Genomic DNA, 24,768 nt, shown 5'->3' with positions numbered 1-24,768 from the left:
GGCTAACCCACAATCTGGCATGTTACACCTTGTAACCAAGAGACAGCATGGTGTCTCTTGGTAGCCTCTGTCTGCCTTCCTCTCCCTAGCCTTCTCCTGGTCTTGTAGCCCCGCATATGCTTCTTGCCTGGCTATTGGCCAATCAGTATTTTATTCATCAACCAATAAGAGAAACATATTCACCGAAGGACATCCCCCATCAAATGATAGTCATTCTTCTTTGAGGTGCAAAAACTAATTCAGAAATGCCTGTTGATATTGCAAGAAAAAACATGGTTGGGGGGAAGGGTCTGATAATGCCAGCTATTCCAGGCTGCTGGGCAGAGCAGGAGTGTCAATAACATAGGGTTAAGTAACATATCTAAGAGATGGAGATTCTGGGATGGAGTTGGCATTGGCTTGTTTTCTCTGTGTGGTAGGAAAAGTGGTAATGATGCTGTTCCTGTTAGGGTTGTCCTGATGCCTGGGTGAAGGGGAGGTTTGCTTAGGGAGGACACCTTAGGAGTGAGCAGGATTCCCTGCAAGACAGCGGCTCCACCTTTGCACTGGCATTGCAGGAATGCAGCTCTTGGTTATTTCTAGAGCTGAACTTGTCCTGGTTTGAGGAAGAATGCATTGATTTCAGACTTGGGCTGTTCTGTCATTGCCCTGATCCGTTTTGTGTGCATATTTGAAATACCAAAACAAAATCTTGTAGCCAGTGCTTTTAAGGCCTGATGGAGCACAGAGCTGTTTTTTGTGCATGAACCCGAGAACTCTGACCATAAATTTGGGAGTTAGTAGCAGGTACTATAAGAATTTACATTGGGGAGAGACTTGCCATTCACTGTACTGTCCTTTCTCTGAAAACCCTCTAGGTTATTTGCCAGAAAACATTTGCTTTGTGTAAAGGACCTGAGGTGCTGTGGGGAATTTGTAGAACTGAGTATTTTTCACCAACAAAAATATATCAGTGGAAACCGAATCTGTAACCACTGTTGCCTAGAGACCTTGTGGAGAAGGCATTGTTAAAAGTTGGACTGCACAGACCCCTTCTCAGTTGATTGGAAAAGGCTATTGTACACAGAAGGAAGTAGAAAAGTCACTTTTTCCTCCAAAAAGTGAAGTTTCCTTTCGGCCAACTTATGTCAAGATGAGAGCCTCTCCATACAAACTGAACATAGCCAATTTTAGCAGCTCAAGATAAACTTAATAATATTTAGGAGGACTAGAGTATTTTAATAAGGTGTAAAATGATACCATTATAACAGGGAGTTTCCACTTAATTTGTTAAACATTAAATGCATGTGAGTGTGTGTGGGTACAGGTGTGAGCATACATGTGTATGCTAGAGAGGAATGTTCAGTGTTCCGTGTAATCACTTTCTGTCCCATTCCTTTGAGAACAGGGTCTCTCACTGAGCCTGGAGTTAGGCTGGCAGCCAGCAAGCTCCAGCCATCCTTCTGCCTCTGCTTCTCGAATTGCTGGGGTTAAGGGTTAAAGACGTGTAGGACCACACCAGCTTCTTAATGTAGGTGCAGAATATTTGAACTCAGGTCCTCATGCTTTTGGGTATCAAATGCTTTTAGCCACTGAACCATCCCTCCAGCCCTAATTTGTTTAATATTTTGCATTTAAATCAATGCATTGAAATTTTTAAAAAATTCATATTATGACTGTAAATTTGCTTTACTTTTAATGTCATAAATTTCAAATCTTTTTTTAAAAATGAATCTAGCTTACAATCAAGTAAGTTATAACAACTGGAGTTTAAGTTTGTAGCATCAGTTTGAATATTGCACATAGAAAGGTGAAGTCTTTGTGTTGGAGAATACAGCCTACAGGTACCATATTTTCCAGCTATGCATGTTGAGGAAAACCAAAACCAATCCTTTGTCCCAGTTGCTTTCTGGTTGTCTTAATGATTTTTATGTGCACTCTCTGAGTCCTAGAGACGTTCCCATATTTGTTCATAGCTTCATTGTAAGGATTGTGGGTTCCTTTGTATTGGTGGAGGAGGAATTTTAAGTATTTATTCATCGAGTCAGGCCTCTCCATCCTCCTGGGCTTTCCTGAGTGATGTAGATGGTGGTTTTGCTTTCAGGACACTTCTGTAAGGCAGGCTTCTCATGAGTTCCCAGGGCACCTCTCCAGTCCTCCTTCTGTGGCTGCTTCTGCTTTGTTGTCTCTTGCTTGCAGTATTCGATATTGTTTATTACCTTGTAGGTTGTGTTGACCTACTGCTACCATGCATTTTCCTTTCTTTGGATAAACACTGAAGGTGACTAATACATAGATAAGCCCACAAGGCCTTCCCTACATGAGTCAAAACTAAATGGGCTTTAAAAACTTGAGTTGCTGACATGAAGGATATTTTTGATGCCTCCCTTCTCTGAAGTAAAATGGCTCCTAATACTCACCCTCATCATGGTTTTCTGTATTTCATTTGTAAATATTAATCTTGTTTCATTTATTTTTTATTTTATTTATTGTTTTGCATTTTTACCTGTTAGGTAAATGAATGTTTGGTTTGCATGTATTCACAGAGTCCAGAAGAGGGTGTTGGATCTGCTAAAACTGGAGTTGCAATCAGTTATATGACCTACTGAATAGGTGCTCACAACCAAACCCAGGTCTTCTGCAGGAAGCAACAATCACTCTCAACCACTGAGCCATCTCTCCAGCTCCACTTTATTTTGACCAGGGAAAGGAAGCATATTAAAAGAGTTTTGTTTTGAGCTGATAGGTGGGTGGAGAGGAGATGCTCTGAGAATTGCAATGTGTAGAACATGAAAGTTTAGGTGTTAGGGATAACCGGTCTGACATTTTTTAGGTTAATTTAGGTGTGGACTTGAAGGATATTAGGAAATGCAGCTTATTCTTTGTAAGAATCTCATTCTGGGATGTCCTACTGGATTTGATGCATTCCTTGCAAGCAAGAATATACAGGAATGTTATCTGTCCTTTTTAAACTGCTGTAAATGTTGATTAATTGCTTGATTTGGGAGGAAATCGCTCATCTACATTCATCTGAGGCTGGTTAAATCTACCAATAAATACTGAGAACAGAGTGGATGCAGAGCCTGTGTTCTGGCTTCTGTTTGGATCTGTTAAAGAATAAACAGAGTCCCTGCCCTCTGCTTGGAGCTTGTCTCAATGCTGCATAGACAGGCAGTGTACATGCTGCTCCAGAAGCAAGCCGTTTAGAGCTAGTACTACTCCATGCCTTGTAGTGATTGACAACTGTGATGGATTTTACCTTCTTTTGAATTTTTCCTGTTGATTTCCTGGGGTGTTCTGTTCTATGACAGATGGAATATACCATGCACTGCAAATTTTCTGCTGTGTGAAAGGGCATTGTGTCTGTCCCCAAAGACTTGATGAGCTAAAGGAGAAATACCAAAAGTAAAACTTTGATGTTAGCTTAATTTCTAGAGAATTTTGGTGCATTTTTTATTTTTGTGTGTGCAGATACATATATGCATATATGGGGTATCTGTGTGTGTGTGTGTGTGTGTGTGTGGTGTCAGTTCTTACTTGACTTGTTTGAGATAGGTCTCTTGTTTATTACTACAGCCAACAGACTAGCTGGCCATGACCTTCCAGAGATTCTCCTACTATAGGAACACTGTGATTGCAAATGTATGCTGTCTTGTCTGGCTTTTCTGGCTTTCCATGGGTTCTGGGGACTTGAATTCATGTCTTCATGCTTATATGGTAAATGCATTATCTCCTGAGCTGTTCCACCAGCCCCCTAGATGTTTTAAAGGATGAATTTGTGGTGCCTGGGAAACTCAAAATATCAAGTGATTGATTGTAACAAATAAGGAAATCTAGGTGACCATAGAATATCAGCCTTCTCAGGGTAATGATTCACCCTTGATTTTCTTTTAAATGAATGTCATGGGAAACTTGCCTCTGTTAATTTTATCTAGTGGTCTAAAGGTTACTCCATACTTTAGTTGGGCTTCATAACATGGCATCTTAAAATCTAGCCTGTTGCCAGATAACCGCAACAGCAAGGTCAATGCCTCTTGCATGGCTCTAAAGGAACTTTCTATTTCTCACCTTAGGAGGTCACTAAGACCTCCATTCCAGAGATCTTGCCCCTTAGGGCCAGGAAGACTGGACAGATGGGCTTTACTCTGTTGCTCAAAGTTTACTGCTATTGTTTAATATAACACCTCCTAAGCATTAAAAAACTCAATTTTCCTGACTCTTTGAGTCTTCATTTTCGAATGCTTCCATGTCACATAAGACCTTGGCTTACCTCCTGTCAAGCTGGCTGTTACTGAGGTGTCAACCATGCCACCCCTTTCTCTCTCTGCCCCCTTCTCTCTCTCCCTCCCTCTGTGCCCCCCCCCCCCCTACCTCTTTCTGGAGCTAGGGATGGAATTATGAGCAGGTTGGGTCAGTAGCCTGCCACCATGTTATATCCCCAGATCAAAAGTGTCTAACTTGAAGTTGTAAATATTACCTATGCATTCTGAAACGTCTCAGTGTCTCTGTCTTCAGGGCCTTGCTATGTAGTCTTAGCAGCCCTCAACTTTACGGTTCTCTCGCTTCTGGCTTCAGATGGATAGCCTTAGAGTTGAGCTCTGAAGTGTGTCACCATCTGCTCCTCTTCATTTGAGACAGTGTCTCACTATGTAGTTTGGGATGGTCTCAGACTCATGGTGATCCTTCTGCTTCTCCCCTCCCGAGTGCTGAGACTACTGGTGTGCAGCTCAGAACAGGGTTTTCCCAGACAGCGTTTCTCTGTGTTTTGGAGCTCACTCTGTAGACCAGGCTGGCCCGACTCTGATTAAAGGAGTCCAACCCTGCATTTGTGTCACACTCTTCCAGGGAAACTTCAGTTTCCCAGGGCAGAAATAGAGGGTTCCCACTTGGCCTTTGGTGTCAAGCATGGTATTTGCAGTTAAGATGAAGAACGTGGCTTGGGCTTTACTTTATAACCCTCGCTCCTAAGCACTTCCTTGTAGCATGCATGGCTCTGCCTGTGTAGCCTGAAATCTTTTGGCAGTTTCTTTTTAGTGTGCTGAGCTTTCATCACTTGGGTCTGAATTTCTGTGTTTGGAATCGGGTGGGGGAAGGAGGATGGTGGAGTCTGTGTCTTCTCTGTTTGGTTCATACCAAGTCAGAGTTCACAGTGTCAGGGAAGTGACAGTAGCTGCCCACTGGGAAGGAAGTATATGATGAACAAAGGGTGCCTTCTGAGAGCCTACCCCTTGGTGCCATTGCCATCAAAGAATTTGTGCTGTCTTACCTTGGTCCTCTAACTGGGGTCAAGAAACTCAGTATTCTGTAAAATGGATGGGACTTGGCAAAGTGATGTCCGTTAAAACAAAGCTCACATGCGCGTTTATTTAAATTCACTCCCAGAATTTAATTTACTCCCAGAATCTTGTCTGCCAATAAGTCAGACTATTGACTGTAACTGGAGCAGCACACCATAGTGAGCTGATGGTGGGTTAAAAAAAAAGGAGCCAAGTTAGGTGCTTTGTGGCGAGAATGGAGTGTGAACAGGGGGACGTAGTTCTATCTACCGCTACCTGGCACGGTTCTTGAGATGGCTGTATCTATTTCCAGACCTGTACATAGGTGTCTGTATGTAAGTTCAAAGACACAGTTACAGTTAGGTATGCTAGGTGACCTTCTGAAGGATTCAGGGTTAGCCTCGTTTGTTGTTATGACTTCTTTTTTGGCTATCCCTCATGGATTTTGGGTCAGATGATTTTGCATGGCTCAATTGGATTTTTGTTGATTTAAGAATTTACTTCTCCGGGAAGTCTTTGTTCCCCTCCTCCCTCGTGTGTGTGTGTGTGTGTGTATGTGTGTGTACGTACGTACGTACACATAGGCACACATGCTATGGTAGTAGTATCATACATACTTTTGTAGTCACATAGGATCCATTTTTCCATGTCATTGTTTGAACAGCTTTTAGAATTAAATTTAAGCTTTCCCCCACTTCAGCGATTAGTGGAAGAGTGGGAACCTAGGAGAAAAATTAACAGTAGATATCTGATAGTCTGTTACACCTAAGACTGCTTTCGTAAATGTAACATAAAAACAAGCTGAACGCCTGACACAGGCCAGCAGGATCTCTGGAATGAGGTGCCAGAAATCAGTAACACCTAGACCTTACTCTGTAGCAAGTTAGGAATGACTTGATGGCCAATTAAGGGCAGCTCTGTGGAAATAATGTGGCCAGAGGGTCAAGCACAGGCCTCTCTGTGAGAGCCCCCACAGCATGTGTGAGGGGCCCAGGACAAGCTTATGGCATGGTTCTGCTGGTGGTTTCCTTTTTAGGTGTGTAGGTTTCACTGAGTTAAAAAACCTGGACAGTTGATTTGAAGAAAAATTTGTATGCATATATTTATTTTAGTTTGCCCTCGACTCCTTTAATTAAAAACAAGAAACAAACCCAAAAATTCTTTAGAGAAAGTCTTGCTAGGTAGCCCCGGCTGACCTGCAACTGGTAATCCTCCTGCCTCAGCTTCCTGACTCCTGGGATTACAGGTGTATGCCACCATGTCTGGCTTTCACGGCCTTTTAAAAATACCACACCACTTTGCATTGTTTTGAGCACAACTGTCAGGAGAAACGGGTGTTTCCTGGGGCCTCCATATGGAAAGATACTTCACAGTTTCTAGAAGCATTTCAGCAGCAGGACTGGGCCTGAGCTGTACTTTTTTGTGTAAGGCTCTGTTTGTAGGAAGGTTTAACCCTGATTACCACTGTGGCTTTCTAGATATTCTCCTCATGTCTTTCAGTTCTGTTTGCCCAAAGCTTTCACTGGTCTGAGAGATGAGGCCAGCCACTGACAGCCTGCTGAGGAAGATGAGCCCCCTCCCTAAGAGAGGCAGAGCCCAGCTGGAACTCTGCACATTTGGAATTAGGCCTTGCTGTTAATTAGCTGAGTGACCCCTGGGTGGACTCAGTCTCCCAGGGTCTGTTTCTTCGTTGGTAAAACAAAGGCTTGGAAAAATAAACACAGTCTAGGACCACATGATAAGAAAGGTCACTCAGCTTGCTTGTGCTGTGACTCTGTGGATGGCAGCACATCGAGACTCCCTATCTTTCTCAATTGGTTTCACAACTGTTTTACTCTGAGCATTGAGATGTGGCTTGTCACACAGAGGCCACCCGAAGATCTCAAGCTAGGCAGGTTTGGGATTCATTCTCTCCTGGAAGCACCCCCCCCCCCCAAGTTCTCGTGGGTTTGGCAATGCTTGCATGCCTTCTGCCTTCTTGGTGCATCAGCTTCATGAGGAAATAATAGTGCCATTGTTTCTTGTTGTAGAGATGGTTTCCAGTTTCATCTTAATCCCGGGCCATTGTGTTGTTTTTACAAACCCCTTGTGCAAAATGCAGTTCATTCTTTTAAAGGACTCAGCAGCCATCCACAGGCCTGTTCTCCTCATCTCCTTCCCAAAGTCATAACTATATATAGAAAAAATGCACGGGAGTATGCACTGTTTAATTGGGCCACCTGGCATCAGGGTTAAAATGGGTTCCATCTGTATTTAGTTTGCAAATGCTTATGAGGTATGTTCCAATCCAGTAACCTTCCAAAATGGTTTTTGTGGGTTTATAATTAGTGGCACCTGTAAAACATTTCTTTTTAACCATGTAGCTTCATTCTTATTAACCATAATCTTTGTGATTTCATGTTTTCTTTTCTTTTTTCTTTTTTTGTGTGTGTTTGTTTTTGTGAACTGGAGCTGGTAAAAGATCACCTTGCCAAATATCTTACTACTAGCAATGGCCCCAGGTTCAGCCTCGTAACCCTAATTAGACGTGGAATTCGGGGAATGCACCGCATGTGGTGGTTGTAACTTTTATAAGATGACAGTGAACTTCTGATGTCTTCATGGAAAGCTATAAAGCATTCTTGTGTCTCTGCCACTTAGTTCCCCACCGCATGTGTGTTCATAGGAAATTCATATAAATCTCAAGGTACTTCTTCTGTGTTATCCTAAGGGGTCTTTTCTGAGCATGAATTACACATGAGGCCACTATTCAAACAATAGTCCCCGTATTTTTTTCTTACATTTAACTCCTCCCCTTTTCTCTTTAGAGACAAGAGTGTTGACAATGTTGAAGGCTGTGTTGAAGAAGAACCGTGAGGGAGGAAAGGGAAGCAAGAAGGAAACAGGTATGTATATGCGCGCGCGCACACACACACACACACACACACACACACACACACACACACACACACACACACACACACACACACAACGATTTGGGCTACTACAGTGGTTGGCACTGGGCGGCCAGATCCCACCCCTTCAGGCTACGTAGGTGTATGTGTGGCTTCAAGACTAGCCTAGAGACAGACAGACCAAGCGGTGTCCTGGAGGCTGTGAGGAACTCTGTGGTTCTCAAGTTGCTTTTTTTGTTTTTGATGTTGGAACAGAGTTTCAATTTTGAACCAAACACTTCCCCCAAAGATATTAAGGGTTCATAATTTTGACAAGTCATTTAGATCCAGAAGCCTAGTTAAAGATGTTGAAGGATACCAGTTGTGCTTAGGAATCTGATTTCTAGAAAGCCCTTTCCCTTGTCCCACATGGAATTGAATTTTATGTCTGACCAACTGTTGCCTGACTGGTTCTTGTGTTTTTGAGTATCGAGTTTTATTCCTAACAGGTGTAGCCCGGCTTAATGCCAGACTGCTCACTCACCGTGAGAGGAGTGGCTTAACTTGCTTTGGTTTCTCTTTCTGTCTGCAGTGTTTTGGTGCATACTTGGCCATTGTGTCCTGGACAATATCACATTGCATGTGGTAACCTTCTCTATGGTTGTTCTGGTCACCAATCAGTCTTACGTTCCAATTTCTCTTGATAGAAAGTCTATGCATAGTGTGTTTGTATTCACAGTTAAAATGAGCGTTTGGAACTACCCTGCAATCCACTCTTTAAACCAATGTGAAATCTACTCTTGTTGGCAAATGGCTCCTTTTAAAATTAATGTCAAGTAATATTTCAGTTTTTGTTTGTTACCATATCATAGATGAGTAAACTTAGTGTCATTAGTTATAATTAACTTTTAATTCAAAAGACCTTATATATTGTTAATTTGTCTCCATGCTTTTATAGGGGACTCAGTAGACCTCTAAATGTTTTGGCTATATGGGACCTAGATAAAGTTTCTACTTATTACTAATTATCCCTGAGACCAAGCCTGCAAAGTGGCAAACTCACCTAAAAAAAGAAAGCCTTTAGTACAAGGTTGCTGTTAGGATTCTATTACACACTTCTCATTAATGCCTGGGTAAACAGATACAAAGAATAGAAGGAAGCAGATTTTAATGATATAAACAGAAGGCTGCATAGTTAGCTCATAACCTTAGAAAATCAACCTCTAGCTTTGAATAATTAATTAGAATTGTTACTATGGAGAAATTTTAGTTCACATAATTTCTTTCTAGGGGCACATTCATCCTCTGCTGGGTCAGGGCCAAAATGTCTTTCTCATTATTTTTCTGAAAGTAGTTAATTTTTTTTTTCTTCTTCAAAGTTTTGGCTCATCTGATACTAATTCTAGAGACTTTATTTGTTGCCTTCGAAACCTTTGTAAGTTTTAGCATAAACATAGATCCTAAGCTGTCTTGGGATGGAGCTGCCAAGCAAACAGGTATTCCCCCATCCCCCCCCCCCCCCCAGGACCAGGCTTTGCAAGCCAAACTCCCTATAGAGTAACAGAATCTCTCAACAAAGACCCTCCTCTTCCACAGTGCCAGGACCATGGGAAATAAGTTTAAATGATGTTCAGCACCTGTGCCTTCAGGCAGACCAGGCAGCAAGCATAGTTTGCCTTTGAAAGGTTTCCAGTTTCAAAACAGGTCTTGGGATTTAAGTCTCCCTTTGGCCCTTTGAGAGTAACTACTGCTTTTTCTGTGAGTCCTGCCTTTGTAATAGTTCCCACACTCTGGATTTTTCACTAGGGCACACCAACTTGAAAATATAATGGGAACATTCTGTATAAAGCATCTGTATGGTCTGTGTTCTTTGCTGTTAACTGGAACCTGGTTTGTGTTGTGTTGGGAACAAAGCAGTTGGGATTTTATATTCCAGATGAAGCTATGTGAAAAGATTTGGGTAAATACTTGGAATTTGACAACTTCTTTGTTGAGTTCTATGCCAACTCTCATCATCTAATGGAATCCTGGCTCAGTTTTCCTCTAAGTTAAAGCTAGCAGGTCTGAGACAGCTGTGAGACTCAGGTAACAACTTCTCTTTCATGGAAAGGCTTTGCAGTGCTGTTTCCAATTAAATGCAATCTTTGTTTTTCAAGGCAGGGTTTCTCTGTGTAGCCCTGGCTGTCCTGGAACTAGCTCTGTATACCAGGTTGGCCTCCAACTCAAAAGATCCATTTACCTCTGCCTTCTGAGAGCTGGGATCAAAGGTGTGGGACACTATCATCTGTTTATTTCATTTTTGGTGTTGTTTCTGAGGCAGGGAATCCAAATGCAGACCATCCTGGCCTTGTGTTTATGCTCTTCCTGCCTCTGCCTCCCAGTTGCTGGGAGTCCTGGTCCACCACCCCTGGCTAACTATTAATAGTTCTTCCTCATGTCACAACCAAGGATTCAACCAACCTAGGGCTGTCAACCTACTAGTGAGTATTCTGTAGCTGAGCTCTATCCCCAGAAATATTGAAAAGCTTTTTTCCTCCCAGCCTCTGTCCCTAAAAGAATATATCCTATATATCTACCTTAAGCTGGGTAGAAAAATTAGCAAGTGTTGAGACTCAAAGTGTGTGTGTGTGTGTATGTATGTATATATGTGGATGTGAGATTGAATCCCATTGTCAGAACTCTAAAATTAGCAAGATTCTCTTTTGAAATGATTATACATTTTTATTTATGCTTGTAGATGGGCAAAATGTTAGTTTCTGGAAGCTAGAGACGCATGATAGGGATGAAATATCAAAAACTTTGAGTGTTTTGGGGATGTATATTCTCTTTGTCCTTGTTGAAGTTCCTTCAGTAAAAAATGAGCCACATCTGTTTCTTGGCCTTGAACTAGGTCTATGGGAGCAAAAATAAATATTAAGGGCTGGCAAGATAGCTCAGGTGGTATAGTGCTTACTTCCAAGCCTAAAGGATGACTTTTATTTGATCCCCAAGACCCACATTCTGGAAAAAGAATTAGCTTCCGAATGTTGTCCTATTATGTCCACATGTGTGGACCCCCATGTACATACACACAATACATATATAAATGTAATTTTTAAAAAAAAATCAGCATTTAGCCACAGAAGAAAGGAATGTTAGACTAAGACATCTATTTTTTTTTTTTCTTCCTCTTTTCATGGTAGAGTTTTGATTTAAAGCAGTCCCGAAGCCCTTCAGAGGTGTGTCACTTACTTTTATTTCTTGAACTTATCTGGCCTATCTTACCAGATGATTTTCTTGCAACTCTTATTAAACTGTTATTAAAATGCTGTATTCTACAGTTGGAAGTATCTGATGCGAGATCTGAACCTAGCAAGAGTGTGAAGCACATATTAAACCAGCAGAGGAAGCCAGCTTCTCTTCTCTAGAGAAAAGGAATAACATTCCATGTCGTAACAGCAAAAGTCTTTAATAATAAATGTGCAAACTTTATATAGAAATAAATGATAAAACTATTGACGACTTAAGACTTGACTGAATACAAAGAAATATTAAATATCTGAGTCTGTATACATACATATTTATTACTTTAAACTAGTTCTCTTAAAATTATCTGTATAGTTCTTTCTCTCCCTGATGAAATCCTGCCTTTGTTGTTGATTCTTGTAGCCCTGGGGATAAAACCCTGGGCATCAAAAACGCTTCATTCTCAATCAAAACTTGCACTCATAACAGCCTTTTGGTTTTGACAACTTTTTTTTAAGTTTTCCAAAGGGGCAGTTTTAGATTCACAGTAAAATCTACTAGAAGGTGCTGCAGCTCTCCCTACATCTGCACTAGTTCTATTAAAAGCAGCCACACCAGAGTGCTGCATTTGGCATTCTTGTCACACTGGCAATCACAATGATGCAAAGATAGTTTACACCAGGGCCCATCTGTAGATGTCTACATCCTGTGTTTTAGAGAAATATATTGTAGTATCATCTAGAACATTTTGGCCTCCTTAAACATCCTATGTTTCTTTTTGCTGACACAGCATAAAATCGATGTGAAAATTCATTTGGAAGAGAGCAAGTTTAGGACTGGGCAAGGAGAATTGGAAATCGTGGCAAGTACTTGTAAAGTGGCCAAGCCTGGTTCACATGCCTGGGTCCTGTCTGCACAGAAGCTGGGAGAGTGTATGTAGTTTCCTTTGTGTCTATGGGGCAGAGTGAATTTTGCCTATCAGCCAATACACCATTGAGGATTCTTAAGTCAGAAGCACTGGGAAGGTCCCTTCCCTCCAGGTACTTAGTGTAGCTCATGAGAATAGCTGCACGATTCAGCAAGCAGCTGGCTCAGCTAGGTGTTTCTGTTTCTGTTCTTGCTGTCACAAAATGAAACATACTTTTATCTGATATCTAATATAATTAAATGTAATTAAAGTTAGTTCACAGTTTGTTTTCTTCTTCTTTTTCTTCTTCTTTTTAAAATACAGATTTTTGTTCTTACAGATGATCTCCTGCCTTCCATAGGAGGGGACTGGGCACTTGTTTGTATCTCTTCTCTTGCCAGCTTTTACTTGTAGCAGTTTGTGATATTCTCTCTCTCTCTGTCTCTGTCTCTGTCTCTCTCTCTCTCTCTCTCTCATTCTCTCTTTCTGTCTCTATTCTCTCTCTTTCTGTGTGCACGCATGCGTACGTGTACGTGTACACGTGTATGCCTGCATTAAAGAAAGGTCTTAGTTTGGAGCAGTTTATTAAGAAGCTTTGGCCTTCACCTTTTCCATCACTAAAACCCAAGTGGTTGGCTAAACATACTTGTAATGTGTTAATTAAGACAGTGGATAGTCTCAGCCTGTGTGGGTACCCAATTAATTGGTTTATTTTGCATTTATTTCTTCACTTTGAATTCCAAGCAAAAGGAAGCTGTTGTCCTCTAAAAAGTCTAAAAACCATTGATGTGATTGTTAAAGTTGGTATTTTAAGCCATTCCAGGCTGCCTTCTGGCTTTTGGTGGTACTTTCTAAAAATGCCTCAATATAAACGATTCTTTGTTTCATCCAGAAGATATGAGGCTGCTTTTGATTATTCTGTGCTCCATTGCCCGCTTTCTGCGGCTGTGGACCATTACTTAGGAATTCAGTTCAGCGACCATAGTGTTGAGATGTGGCCATTTGGTATCTTCTGTTAAGAAACTACAAAATATTTCTGCAGCAACACAGTAACCACAAGGAATTCCTTCTGAATGTAATGTGCTCTCTTTACCAGAGCATTTGAATGGCTGTATAAAGTGTCCTTTTCTGGCTTAAGCACAGTGGAGTTGGGATGTAGCTTTCCTCAGGGTGGGGTAGGCTCTTGCTTCCTTTGTTTTCTTTGTTCTCTTCAGACATTCGAAACTTAAAAACAAACCAGAACACTAGACTTTAGAATTATCGGTCACAAATTCAAATCTCAACTTGATAACCTCTGGAATAACTGAAACCTGGGCACACTTTCTTAGGGTTTAATTTCGTCTGGGCAGTGGTGGCTCATACCCTCAATCCCAGCACTAGGAGGTAGAGACAGGCAGATCTCTGTGAGTTCAAGGGCAGCCTGGTCTATAGAGTGAGTTCCAGGTCAGCTAGAGCTGTTATACAGAGAAACTCTGTCTTGAAAAACAATTAAGAACAAAACAAACAACAAAAATAAATTCTATCTAGGTTGATACTTTCTGTCAGATATTCATTGCATCTGTTCTTGCCTGAGAAAGATGTGGAGTTGCAGACCCAGAGTACCTGTAATAGTTCAGTTCACAACTCTGTTTTCTGCCTCCCAAACAATGGTTGTACGCCCCTGTGCTGGCTAGTTTTATGTTAGCTTGACATGGGCTGGAGTCATTTGCCAAGAGGGAACCTCAATGCCCTCTCCAGAGTGGCCTGTGGGCAAGCCTGTGGTGACTTTTCTTGATTGATGATTGATGTGGGAGATCCAGGTGCTGTGTGGTACCACCCCTGGGCTGGTGGTCCTGGGTTCTATAAGAAAGCAGGCTGAGCAAGCCATGGAGAACAAGCCAGTAAGAAGCACTCCTCGATGGCTTCTGTTTTGTTTCCTGCCTTGGGTTTGTTTCCTGCCCCAGCTTCTCTCGGTAAAGGACTGTTACCTCTAGGTGTCAGGCGAAAATAAACTCTTTCCTCCCTAGATAGTTTTGGTCATGTTACTTCATTACAATAGAGACCCTAAGTAGGACAACAATTAGTTATACTGGGTATCAAACACAATTTGTGCTCCTCTCCTGGAAGTTAAAGAGAAGTCAGGACTGATTGAAGGGATTTCTTTCACTATTTATTGTAATGTAAAACCGGGGGACAAATATAAGAATCTGATAAGAATCTGAGATACTCATCACAGCCGAGACATACCTACCACTATTGGCCCATTGGCCCCTAAACCTACTTCCCCTTCCTTCTTCCTGGGGCTGCTCTTTCTCTTAATCCCAACTTCTCCAAGGACTCTCTGATCCATTCCCACCAACTGAATGTGAACCCTACCTCTTCAACCAAATGCTCTGTTCAACTGCACAAACATAAACATTTCCTGTAATATCCCCCCACCTTGTCTAATTAAAAAGGAAGGGTTCTAACTTTTAACATAGTAAAACTATGTACAACAAGAATAGTTATCAGATATTGTCCAAATAGAAAGGGAAGGTAAGTAACCTTAGCAAAAATGAAACCAAATGCTCTGTTCAGTTGGACAACAAACCATGACATAAACAAAATTTCAGTAACAGTTGATCTCAGGCAAAGAATAATATTCTAGAAGCTTCTTTTGATGATTTCCTATTCTTAAATAAGGACCCCACTATCAATTTGGAGCAATAAAGGTGCTTCTCCCATCTTTATCCATCCCTCCATAATGTAACTGATAAGCTCTCAGTTGTTTACTAGATGGTAGTTTATACTTTGGAAATTCTTTTCCTTTTTTTTTTTTTTGGCCTTGAGCCTTCATTAAATCTTTGTATTTCAGGAGATGCCAGGCAGATCTGAGGATAGATTTCTAAATACAGTTTATAAGGCTTCATTTTAACGCATCCTCATCCATGAAGGCCTTTATTTTGGAATACCTTTGTCTTTCATCCTCTGGTTGCTTTCCCGAAATGAACCCTTTAGAGGAACGGAGCAAATGTGGAGCATTTGTCATGCGTTGGACACTTGCACATATGGGCCATGATGGCTTCGTGCTGAACTTCCTGTGTGGTGCATACTTGAGCAAGCCCTGTGCTCAGAGGGAAAGGCGAGGCGAAGGCTATCGTCCACAACCTGCCTCTCAATATGGCCAGACACTTCCTGCTCCATTCATTATAAAGGATGATGCAAAACTCTCTACCATTTTCCTTGAGCCCCTGCTGGATGTATGCAAAAGGAAGATTAACTTCAATAGGGAAATGATAAATTAGAAACTCAGTTAAAATATTTATTTTTACTTACCTAATTGGATTTCATTTCAGATCCCCCCCCCATGAAAGGTGTTTTTGTTTAAAAAACAAAACAAACAAATAAACAAACAAAAACCTGCAAGGAGCCTTATCAGCATAGTTTATGATTTCATAAAATCTCCTTATTTTAGTTTCCATGTGAGCTATTTGCATTTTTGGGGAGAGAATTTCAAGGCTTTATTTCTATTCTACAAAAATATGGAGAGCTTAATGTACCTCTTTCTACTGGCCAACAGTTTCTGCAGAGGAGACTGCGGTGGTTCAACTTTTAGGAGAAAACTTACCATTTTTGGTTGAAGTCTTAGGAATACAAATCAAGCAAGTATCTCAATAGCTGATTTTAATTCTTCGCTATTAAGTTTTCAGCCAGGAGTTGCCCATCTTTAAGGTAGCCTGGGAGCCTCCAGGCTGTTACATTTGAACATGATACCTGTTCCAGCACACAGAGGACACAGGAATGATTTGACCTCTGAGGGGAATGTACACGGGGTAGCTGCAGTGGTGTGGGCTCTTGGTCGGGGGGGGGGGGGCTTGAAAAAAAGATTCACTTGTAGTGGTGGGTGTGTGTGTTTCTGCCTCTTCCTGTGTGTGTGCCTGTGTATCCCAGGAGAAGGCATCACGTCCCTTGGAGCTGGAGTTCTAGGCAGATGTGAGCAGCCTGACATTGGTGCTGGGGTTATGTGGAGCTTTCCTAGGTCATGGGACTGGCTGATTAGCAAGGTCAGGAGCCTGAGTGCAAACTGTGGGTTCCAGATACAGGGGGGAGTCGCTGCAGATCGTCTTTGGGCTTCCCTTCCCCACCCTGAGCAGTTTACATGTCATTGCGTCTTCTCTGAGGGCCTGGGCTCTCCCTCCAGAAGGACAGTTTTTAGATAACTGTAGTTTATTCTCAAATATTTTCCCAAGTACCACATGTGAAAATTGTTTTGATTTTTGATTGTGAATTTCCTTATCTGCTTGAGCTGCCATAACAAAACATCTTTGGTGGGGTGGCTAAAACAACAGGGATTCATGTGTTTTCAGTTCTGGAGGGGGAAGGTCTGGGACCTTCAAACCAGCCTGTCAGGTTATGGTGAGGGTTTTTACTGGTTGGTGGGAGGCGACCTTCTAGATGCTCCTGCAATGTATGAGAGAGACAGCACCATCTTGTAGTCCCTTCTTTCAGGCGTGTTATACACTGACAAGGACTGTGCACTTAAGTCACCTAACTGTTGAGCCTGAATTGTCTACCCGATGCTCAGTCTCATCTCTAAACACTGCCACACCATGGGGTGTTACAGCTTCAGCATGAGAGTTTTGAAGAGGACACAATGTGTCATAGTATCTATTGTCCTTAAGTGTAACACCATAATTCACTGATAAAAATATACCATTATTTTTTGTGCTATTAAAGAAAAACTGTGTCTTTGAAATTTCTACAGCAATTCTACATGTTTTTTATTAAGGGTATGCTGGTTATTTTGGAGAAAGTTTTTAACACATCTTAAGAGTTCTTTTATGCTGGGCAGTGGTGGTGCAAGCTTTTAATCCCAGCACTCGGGAGGCAGAGGCAGGCAGATCTCTGTGAGTTCAAGGCCAGCCTGGTCTACAGAGTGAGTTCTAGGACAGCCTGGGCCTGTCTTGTAAAAAACTCAGGTAGGTAGTCAGGCCTGGTGCTGCCATCCTGCCTGCCCTCACTTTTTGTTTGATTTGCTTTTTTTAATTATAAAAATAAAACAACTTGGCTAAGATAATTTTAAAAAATATATTCCGAGTGCAGGCACTGTTTATTTTATTGAGCTTTTGTAATCAAATGTGGAAGCGCAAGGTCATAATCCCAGTACTCTGGAGGCTGGGGTGGAAGGATGGCTATGAATTCAAGGGCAGTGTCGGCTACATAGCGAGGCTTTGTCTTATGAGACAGCATTTAAAAAAAAATGGCTCTCCGATAATAAAATTGAGAATAAATATGGGTCTTTGGAGCAATGTCCAGTTAGGAAAATAAGAGATAAAGGAACAAAAGACAATATATGTTTTCTTCTCTCTCTCTCTCTCTCTCTCTCTCTCTCTCTCTCTCTCTCTCTCTCTCTCTCTCTCTCTCTCTCTCTCAAAAGCTGTCCAATATTTTACTGTGCCACCATACCATGGTTTCTTTGTTTTTCTCCTTCTGTAAGATGAGCACCTTTGTATGAGTTGGCCACTGTAGGAGGAGGAAGGTTCCCAGACTGCAATCAAGGGTTAGAAGAAATGTATTTGTTTTGAGCTCTTGGTGTCCTTTGCAAGTTATTTTCCAGAAATTCTGTACTGGTTGTCATATATGTAAGTGGCATGTGTGAACATGCTATTTGCTGGATCCTTCTTAGTATTAAGATGTTGTGGATTTTAATAATGCTGGTTTTGTAGGTAAAGTGTATAGCTAGTATTCCTTTGCATTTGATACCTCTGTATATTTCCTGCTCAGGTACATTACCTTTTCAGTGACCTTTCGTTTCCCAGCTCACTCTAGTCTGTTGGCCTTGGTGAGGGCTCGATTGACTCTCTTCTCCTTTCCTAGTGTGGCCCTGGTTTGTATGTGTGGCATTTCTTTTTCTCCCTTTTACTTTTTTTTTTTTTTTTTTTTTTTTTTTTTTTGTTCTAAGAGATAGGCTATTTGCTTTGGTGCCCAGAATAATCCTGAACTTGTGGGCTTCACAGGTCCTCCAGCCTCAGCCTCTGAAGTGCTGGGATTTAAAGGCATGTTTCCTATGAAAAGAGTTGTTAAACAAAGTATATTTTTAATTTATACTTTTCTTAATTTTGCTGAAACACCCTTCAAAAAAGGACAACATTAAGTTTATAGTTCTACCAGCAAATCCTTACCAGCATTGTAATTAAACAACTTCATTTTTGGTGGTTGCATTTTAATGTTTCAATTATGAATTTTTAAAAGAAGGTACGGATTTGGCCCCTTCTTGTATGTTCACTGAAACTATCCTGCCTGGGACTGTGTTGTGGCTATGTAGCTTACCAGCTCCATGAACCTGGACAAATGACTTACATGCTCTGTGCTCACTGCTTGGTTATGAGGATGCAATCAAGTCAATATTCTAGAAGCATTTAAGTTGATGTTTGACACTGTATATGTTGTATAATAACATTCTTTTCTTTGTCCTGCTTGTTTGCCTCTGGGTTTAGTTGCTGTTTTAATATTTTAATGGGTGTTTAATCGTCGAGAGCTCACCAGCTAAAGTCTTAAGCAAGGCAAACATGTCTCATGTTTAATTTTGAATTACAAAGCCTAGAAAGATTTACCTAAGGCATCCTTTGTAGTTGATAGGATTAAGTGAAGGATTCCATCTCTATTCTGTAAATTCAGTGTTAATTCACTTTCTGAGGCCATCCACCACTCTGTTTCCCTGCTTTGTGCTCGAGTGTGATGCTCATGTGATTAGACCGCTTAGATCCACACCCACAGCGCCATGGTGCTGAAGATGAGACCCTCTGTAGGGCTGGTTCCTTTTCATGCATTCAACTGGCTGGGCTCTCCCGACATGAGAGCAGGTACCTTCTGATGTAGGAAAGTCTTGAATTAAAGTGAGTTAAGAGCTCTTTTGTGGCTGCCTTCAGCCGGGCACTCAAGAGACTGAAGGGGAAGGGTTGCAACCTGGAGGCCAGTCTGGGCTGCTGAGTGAAACTCTGGCTTGGAACACAAAACCAGGTAAGCAAACAACAAACCAAAGTCCCCTGAAGTGACCTTTCAGTTTCAAGTTTGAAGGCACCTAATAGTTTTCTTAGAACAGGTTACTGTATTTCTTTAGACCTTTAGCTTTCTTGCCTATGAAATAAAGATAATTTGGGCCACAAAACATCTGAGAGTCAAATGCAAATGAATTTTGTTTTCAAATTTCAACGTCAGGTGAGTTTAAAAGGAACCCCATGTGGTATCTATGGCCTCGGAGAAATGCTCATCATGAGTATACTCATGCAGATATTAAAATTTGTATCATGGGTTTTGAGAAGCAGATGCTGGGGGAGGAGGATGAAATTTTTTCCCTTAAGATATTAAAGAAACCAGGAAGTGAGCCACAGTTGACCAGGAGGCAAATTCCTTAGAGAAGGTCCTTAGGAAAAAGCTATTCTTCACTTCATAGTCTCATACACTGTGTTGAGTGCTTGTGTTTACCCAATGTAGTGGATGCTTTATAAATGGAGGGTAAGGGTGGGGCCGGGGATAACTGTGGTAGAGTGCCTGCTTGGCATGCTCAGGGTCCTGGGTTTGATTCTAGATCCACAGAAAGGAAACCAAGGAAAGCCACTCTGAACTATGCAAAGATGACATGGTTCTTACGTTGCAGAGGCAAAATAGTTTCTCTGTCCCTGAAGTAGTGACCCAGATGCTTGGGTTCATTTCCTAGCTTAAGCTGCTGAACCCTCACTATCTTTCCAGTTTTGTTTATGTGAAATAGAGAATAACACTACAGAGCTGACCAGTTGAATGTTAAGGTCTGCACTAAAGAAATTAGCAAGGAAAAAACAAACAAAAAAAACCAAAAAAAAAAAAAAAAAAAAACCTATGTGAATATTGACCGCAAGCAGATTTCTGCCTTGTATTCCCTAAATAATACAGCATGACCCCCCCCCCCCAATTTACATAGCGCTTCCATTGTATTAGGTGTTGTCCAACATCTGCCAGTGATTTAATCAAGTATAGAGGAGGATGTATGTAGGTTTCATGCAAATACTATCGAATTTTCATAAGGGATTTGATCATCCTAAGATTTTAGTATCCATTGAGGATTTTGGGACAAATCCCCTGCCAATACTAAGGGGCAGGCATTCTCTCTAGATTGTTGATCCTTTGATACATAAATGGGTTAAAATCTGTATAACAATGCCTGGGCCACATAAGCATGTTAGGAATATTTACTCTTGTAATTGATGGTAAACACTATCTTGGTCTGGCCACTTTGCTTCTCTGTCTCCTTCCACTCTCCTTTAGACTTTGGTAACTAGTGGCATCTTGGACATGTTTCATTAACTCACTTGTCTGTGTGACCACCCCGACCCTGGTCACTCCATCTGGTGTAGAGGGAGGAAAGAGCTACTTCATAGTCATGCCTGTCGCAGAATGCTGCAGGGACAATTGCTGTAAACACTCTGGGAAGACATGTGCTCACTAAGAGATGGGAGAGGGTAGGGATACTTACTGGGGCATTGATACAAGGACTCCAAACAAGAAGCCCCTGTGTCAGCAAAGATGTGTATACATTGGAGTCCATGACGAGACCCTCTCTCCCTTCATCTGTACAGGGAGGGACTCTAGTGTAGCTGGGGGGGCAGCTGAGTCCTACATCTGGCCAGTTCTCCTCTGCCAGACCTACTTGGTGTCACCTTGGCAATGACTGGGTGGGAACCACACATTTGTACCTTTGTGGGGCGGTTGAGTGGTTAGAGCTGCTGGTGTGCCACCATTCCTTTCCGTGTCACTGCAGGGACATCGCAACTAGCTATGCAACAGTTGCATACGTGGCTTTGGAAACTTGCGAAGTCTATTACCCCGTTATGTAATCCTATACAGATGAACTTTAAATACAGATACACAAGTACAAAAGTTAAAGGATTCTATTACAAAACAACAAGGCACATGATTTGATCAAAGCGATTTGTCAGTATATTTCATTTGTCTCTTGTGTTTATGCTGATTCTGTGTTAACATTTGCTTACTCACACACTTACAAGTCAGATACACAGAAAGGAATAGCTAGTGAATATAACTTTGCTGTCCAGTTTGCATGATGTTAGAAGACTCTCTTCCCAGAGACATACTCAAAGAATGAATGAAGCAAATAACTTGCAATCCATTTTAAGTTTTAGAAATCATGGTTAGAGTGGAATGTTAGTTAATATGGTTAGCTGCAGTGAGACAATATTGATGTTGTTGCTAAGATATTTTACCAGACATGTCATTGAAACTGCTGTTTTGAAAACTGAGCTCTCTCTCCCTCTCCCTCTCCCTCCCCCCCCCTCTCTCTCTGTGTGTGTGTGTGTGTGTGTGTGTGTGTGTGTGTGAGAGAGAGAGAGGGGGGGGAGGGTGGGAAGAAGAGGGAGGGAGACAGGGAGGCAGGCAGGCAGGGAGAGAGGGAGGGAGATGGCAGAATAGCATGGTATATAGAATACAAAAGACCAAACAAAAAAACAAACAAACAAACAAAAAAAAAACCAGTAAAGCCAGGAGGTGGTGGGGCACACGCCTTTACACCCAGCACTTGGGAGGTAGAGGCAGGAGGATCTCCGTGAGTTCAAGGCCAGCCTGGTCTACAGAACTAGTTCTAGGACAGCCAGGGACACACAAAGAAACCCAATTTTGAAAAACAAAACAAAAATCCAAAACCTAGTAAATGCCAAGTCATCTCATTCTCTCCTCTAGTCCCAGACCTCACTATAGGCCTAAAAACGGCCTGGTTAAAAAGCTCCTAGTACATAGTCAATTTATATGGTCTTCCTGGAATATGAATGCAGTTGGTTGTGTTATGCAGTTTTGAGTGAGATAGCGTGCGTGCGTGCGTTGGAGGTGTGTATATGTGTGCACGTTTGTGTGGAGGCCAGAGGCCAGCCTCGGGTGTTCTTTTGTGGGTACCTCACACCTTGAATTCTCTCACTGACTTGGTGCTCACTGGGTAGGTCAGGCCAGCCAGGCAGGGATCTCCTGCTTCTGCCTTTTCGGTGCTGGCTGGGATTTACGTATACCACCATGCCCACAAAGCTTTTCTGTTTGTTTGGTTTTGGTTTTTTGAGACAGAATTTCTCTGTGTTGCTTTGGAGCCTGTTCTGGAACTCATTCTGTAGACCAGGCTGGCCTCAAACTCACAGAGATCCACCTGCTTCTGCTTCCCGAGTACTGGGATTAAAAGTGTACCCCACCACCTCCTGGCACCCACATAACATTTTTTGTTAATGTGGGTTCTGTGGTGGAAACTCAGATCTTCACACTTGAAGTTTTTAAAATTGTTTTTGAGGACTTCACATTGCTACCTTCAAACTTTAATACCCCCCACCCCCATGTTTTTAGATCCCATTTGCCTTGTAGGGAAATTTCCTTTTAACTGAAATAGGAGAGGTAGCAGCTCCCTTTATTTTCGCCCCTCTCTTGTGTGAGGCCTGCTGGCACACAGCTCTGCCGATGGGACTGGCAGAGTTTGGGACTGAGTAGTGAGTGAGGGGGTGGTGTACAGGTTATGATATTGTTCCAAGAGCCTTTTTCCCTCCACTTATTTTTCCACCCCCAAAATGTCATCATGTCCAATGTGACAGAATGTTCCTGATGATTATCATTCAGAGAAACAGGAGTTGCTAAACGATCTGTGGGTGATAGAATTTCTTAGGCACCGAGTAGTTAGTTCTCCATTCTCAGTTTGCACTTCAGTTAGGGCATCTGCTAGTTGGGCCAGCAAGCCAGTGTGCTACCTGAGGAAGCCATGACTGGAGTCAGGCAGCCTAGGTTCTAAGCTGTGGGCAACTTTGCATGTCCTCATCTGGAGCAAGTGCGATGTTAAAGCATCTCTTTTAAATGGACTATGGTGAATAAATTGATGCATATAAAGTATTTAATGAGGTGTCTGGCACATTGAATAAGGACTTGAATGACTACTAGCTTAATCATCCTTATTAGGGGCTGGCAAGATGGCTTAGCTACAGTAAAGGTACTTGCTGCCAAGCCTGATGACCTGAGTCCCATTCCCAGAATACACATAACAGAAGGAGAGAACCAATACCTGCAAGTTGTCCTCTGACTGCCAAACCCACACCCACACTCAGGCAGTCAGCAAATGCAATCATCTTTATTAGTCCAGATACACTCAATAGACATAACGTTTATAATTGAGACATAGCTACAAGTTCTGTTGTGTTACTTCCACTTGACATGAATTCAGGAGTCAGTGAGCTTGGGCTGTATGTAGTCATGGCGCTAAAACATGTAAATGACATGGGGGAATGGCTTAAGGATGGATACTCTTTGAGTGCTGGCGGTTCCTGGCTATCTTGTTGTTTGGTTTCAGAACACTAATGACATATTTGTGATGTGTGTGGTACTGTGTTCCTTGTATTCCTCATGTTAACCACAGGAAGGTTTGGTTGGAAAAGTGAGTTTTTAAAAATATATAATGAATTTGGATTATGTTTAAGGACATTTAGTATTAAGGAAACAAAGCATTAATTGATTGAGATTGGAAGTTGAAGATAGAAATTGTAATAAGACAGCTGGGCTATAGTTAATACACATTAATCTTAGTTGTTGAGGGTGGGAGTGGATTTGAGGCCAGACTGGACTTCATGGGGAGACAAGCCAGTTTAGAATATCATTGTAGAACAATCAGTAGAGAATAATATCCTACGACCTTGATATATGGGTTGGGTGTGTTAGCTCAAGTCTAAACCTGTGGATTGAAGTTCATAGTAGTTATGATTAGAAGCGTCTAGATAGGGGGAAAGTAGGCTTCTTGGTAAGTATCCAATTGGATAGCTTTACTGGACAACCCCAGGAAGTAAAAAGAGATGGGTATAGTTTTCTATTTCTGACTGCTAGATAATCCAGTATATTTTATAAAATATTCATCTCCTAAACATTACCAGAATACATGCTAAACTGAAACAGCTAAGGAAGAGGGGACACCACCAACATCTTACTGTATTCCTCCTAAAGCTTTGGTTGTGTGTATTGTCACACAGCATGTAACATGTTACGTATACTGGCTTAGATGTTTATTCCACATGCTTTAGAAAATGCTGATCATATGGCAAACTGTGCCTTCTTTCTTGTAACTTGTTCATTGGCACCAAAACCAGTCTTTGTGCTGCTCTGCTTGTTTAGAGCTGTTGGTGGGGACAAAGCAGGCGTTCTTTGCCCATTGTCCTGCTCATGTAAAATGCAAGTTCTGGCAGGACAGTTATTATTTTAAGAGGCCACCCAGATAAGGTAAGAGGTTCCTTTTTCATTATGGGGTGAAGTATGTGGTTCAAAGCCACATTTCCTGAAAGAGAAAGGGGATGGAAAGGGACAATTGACTGAAGTACTAGAAGGTATTATATAATACACATTTTTTAGACACCATATTGTAATTAATTTAGGTGGTTCTCTTAAGTAATGTTTTCTTTTTGTTTCCAAAGTAATAGATGTGTGTTTTGAGTCTGCCAGCATCTCAGATGTTTATGATTGACGTGACGTACAATTGATAACTTGCTTCAGCTTT

General features: G+C 41.7%; 1 protein-coding gene across 3 annotated transcripts in view; it reads left to right on the top strand.

Moving 5' to 3' along the window:
• Tanc1 (tetratricopeptide repeat, ankyrin repeat and coiled-coil containing 1) overlaps positions 1 to 24,768 on the top strand; it is a 181,822-nt gene that overhangs the window by 42,062 nt on the left and 114,992 nt on the right. For all 3 annotated transcript variants that reach the window (XM_051184637.1, XM_051184636.1, XM_051184635.1), the window contains exon 2: positions 8,063 to 8,140. In XM_051184637.1, the coding sequence (XP_051040594.1) occupies positions 8,080 to 8,140 (61 nt within the window). In that variant the 5' untranslated portion in view covers positions 8,063 to 8,079. The remainder of the gene's footprint in view (positions 1 to 8,062; positions 8,141 to 24,768) is intronic.

The sequence above is a fragment of the Phodopus roborovskii genome, unplaced genomic scaffold (assembly GCF_943737965.1).
Source record: "Phodopus roborovskii unplaced genomic scaffold, PHOROB, whole genome shotgun sequence".
Taxonomy (NCBI): domain Eukaryota; kingdom Metazoa; phylum Chordata; class Mammalia; order Rodentia; family Cricetidae; genus Phodopus; species Phodopus roborovskii.
The sequence above is the reverse complement of the archived record's forward strand: the minus strand, read 5'-3'. Positions and strand labels throughout refer to the sequence as shown.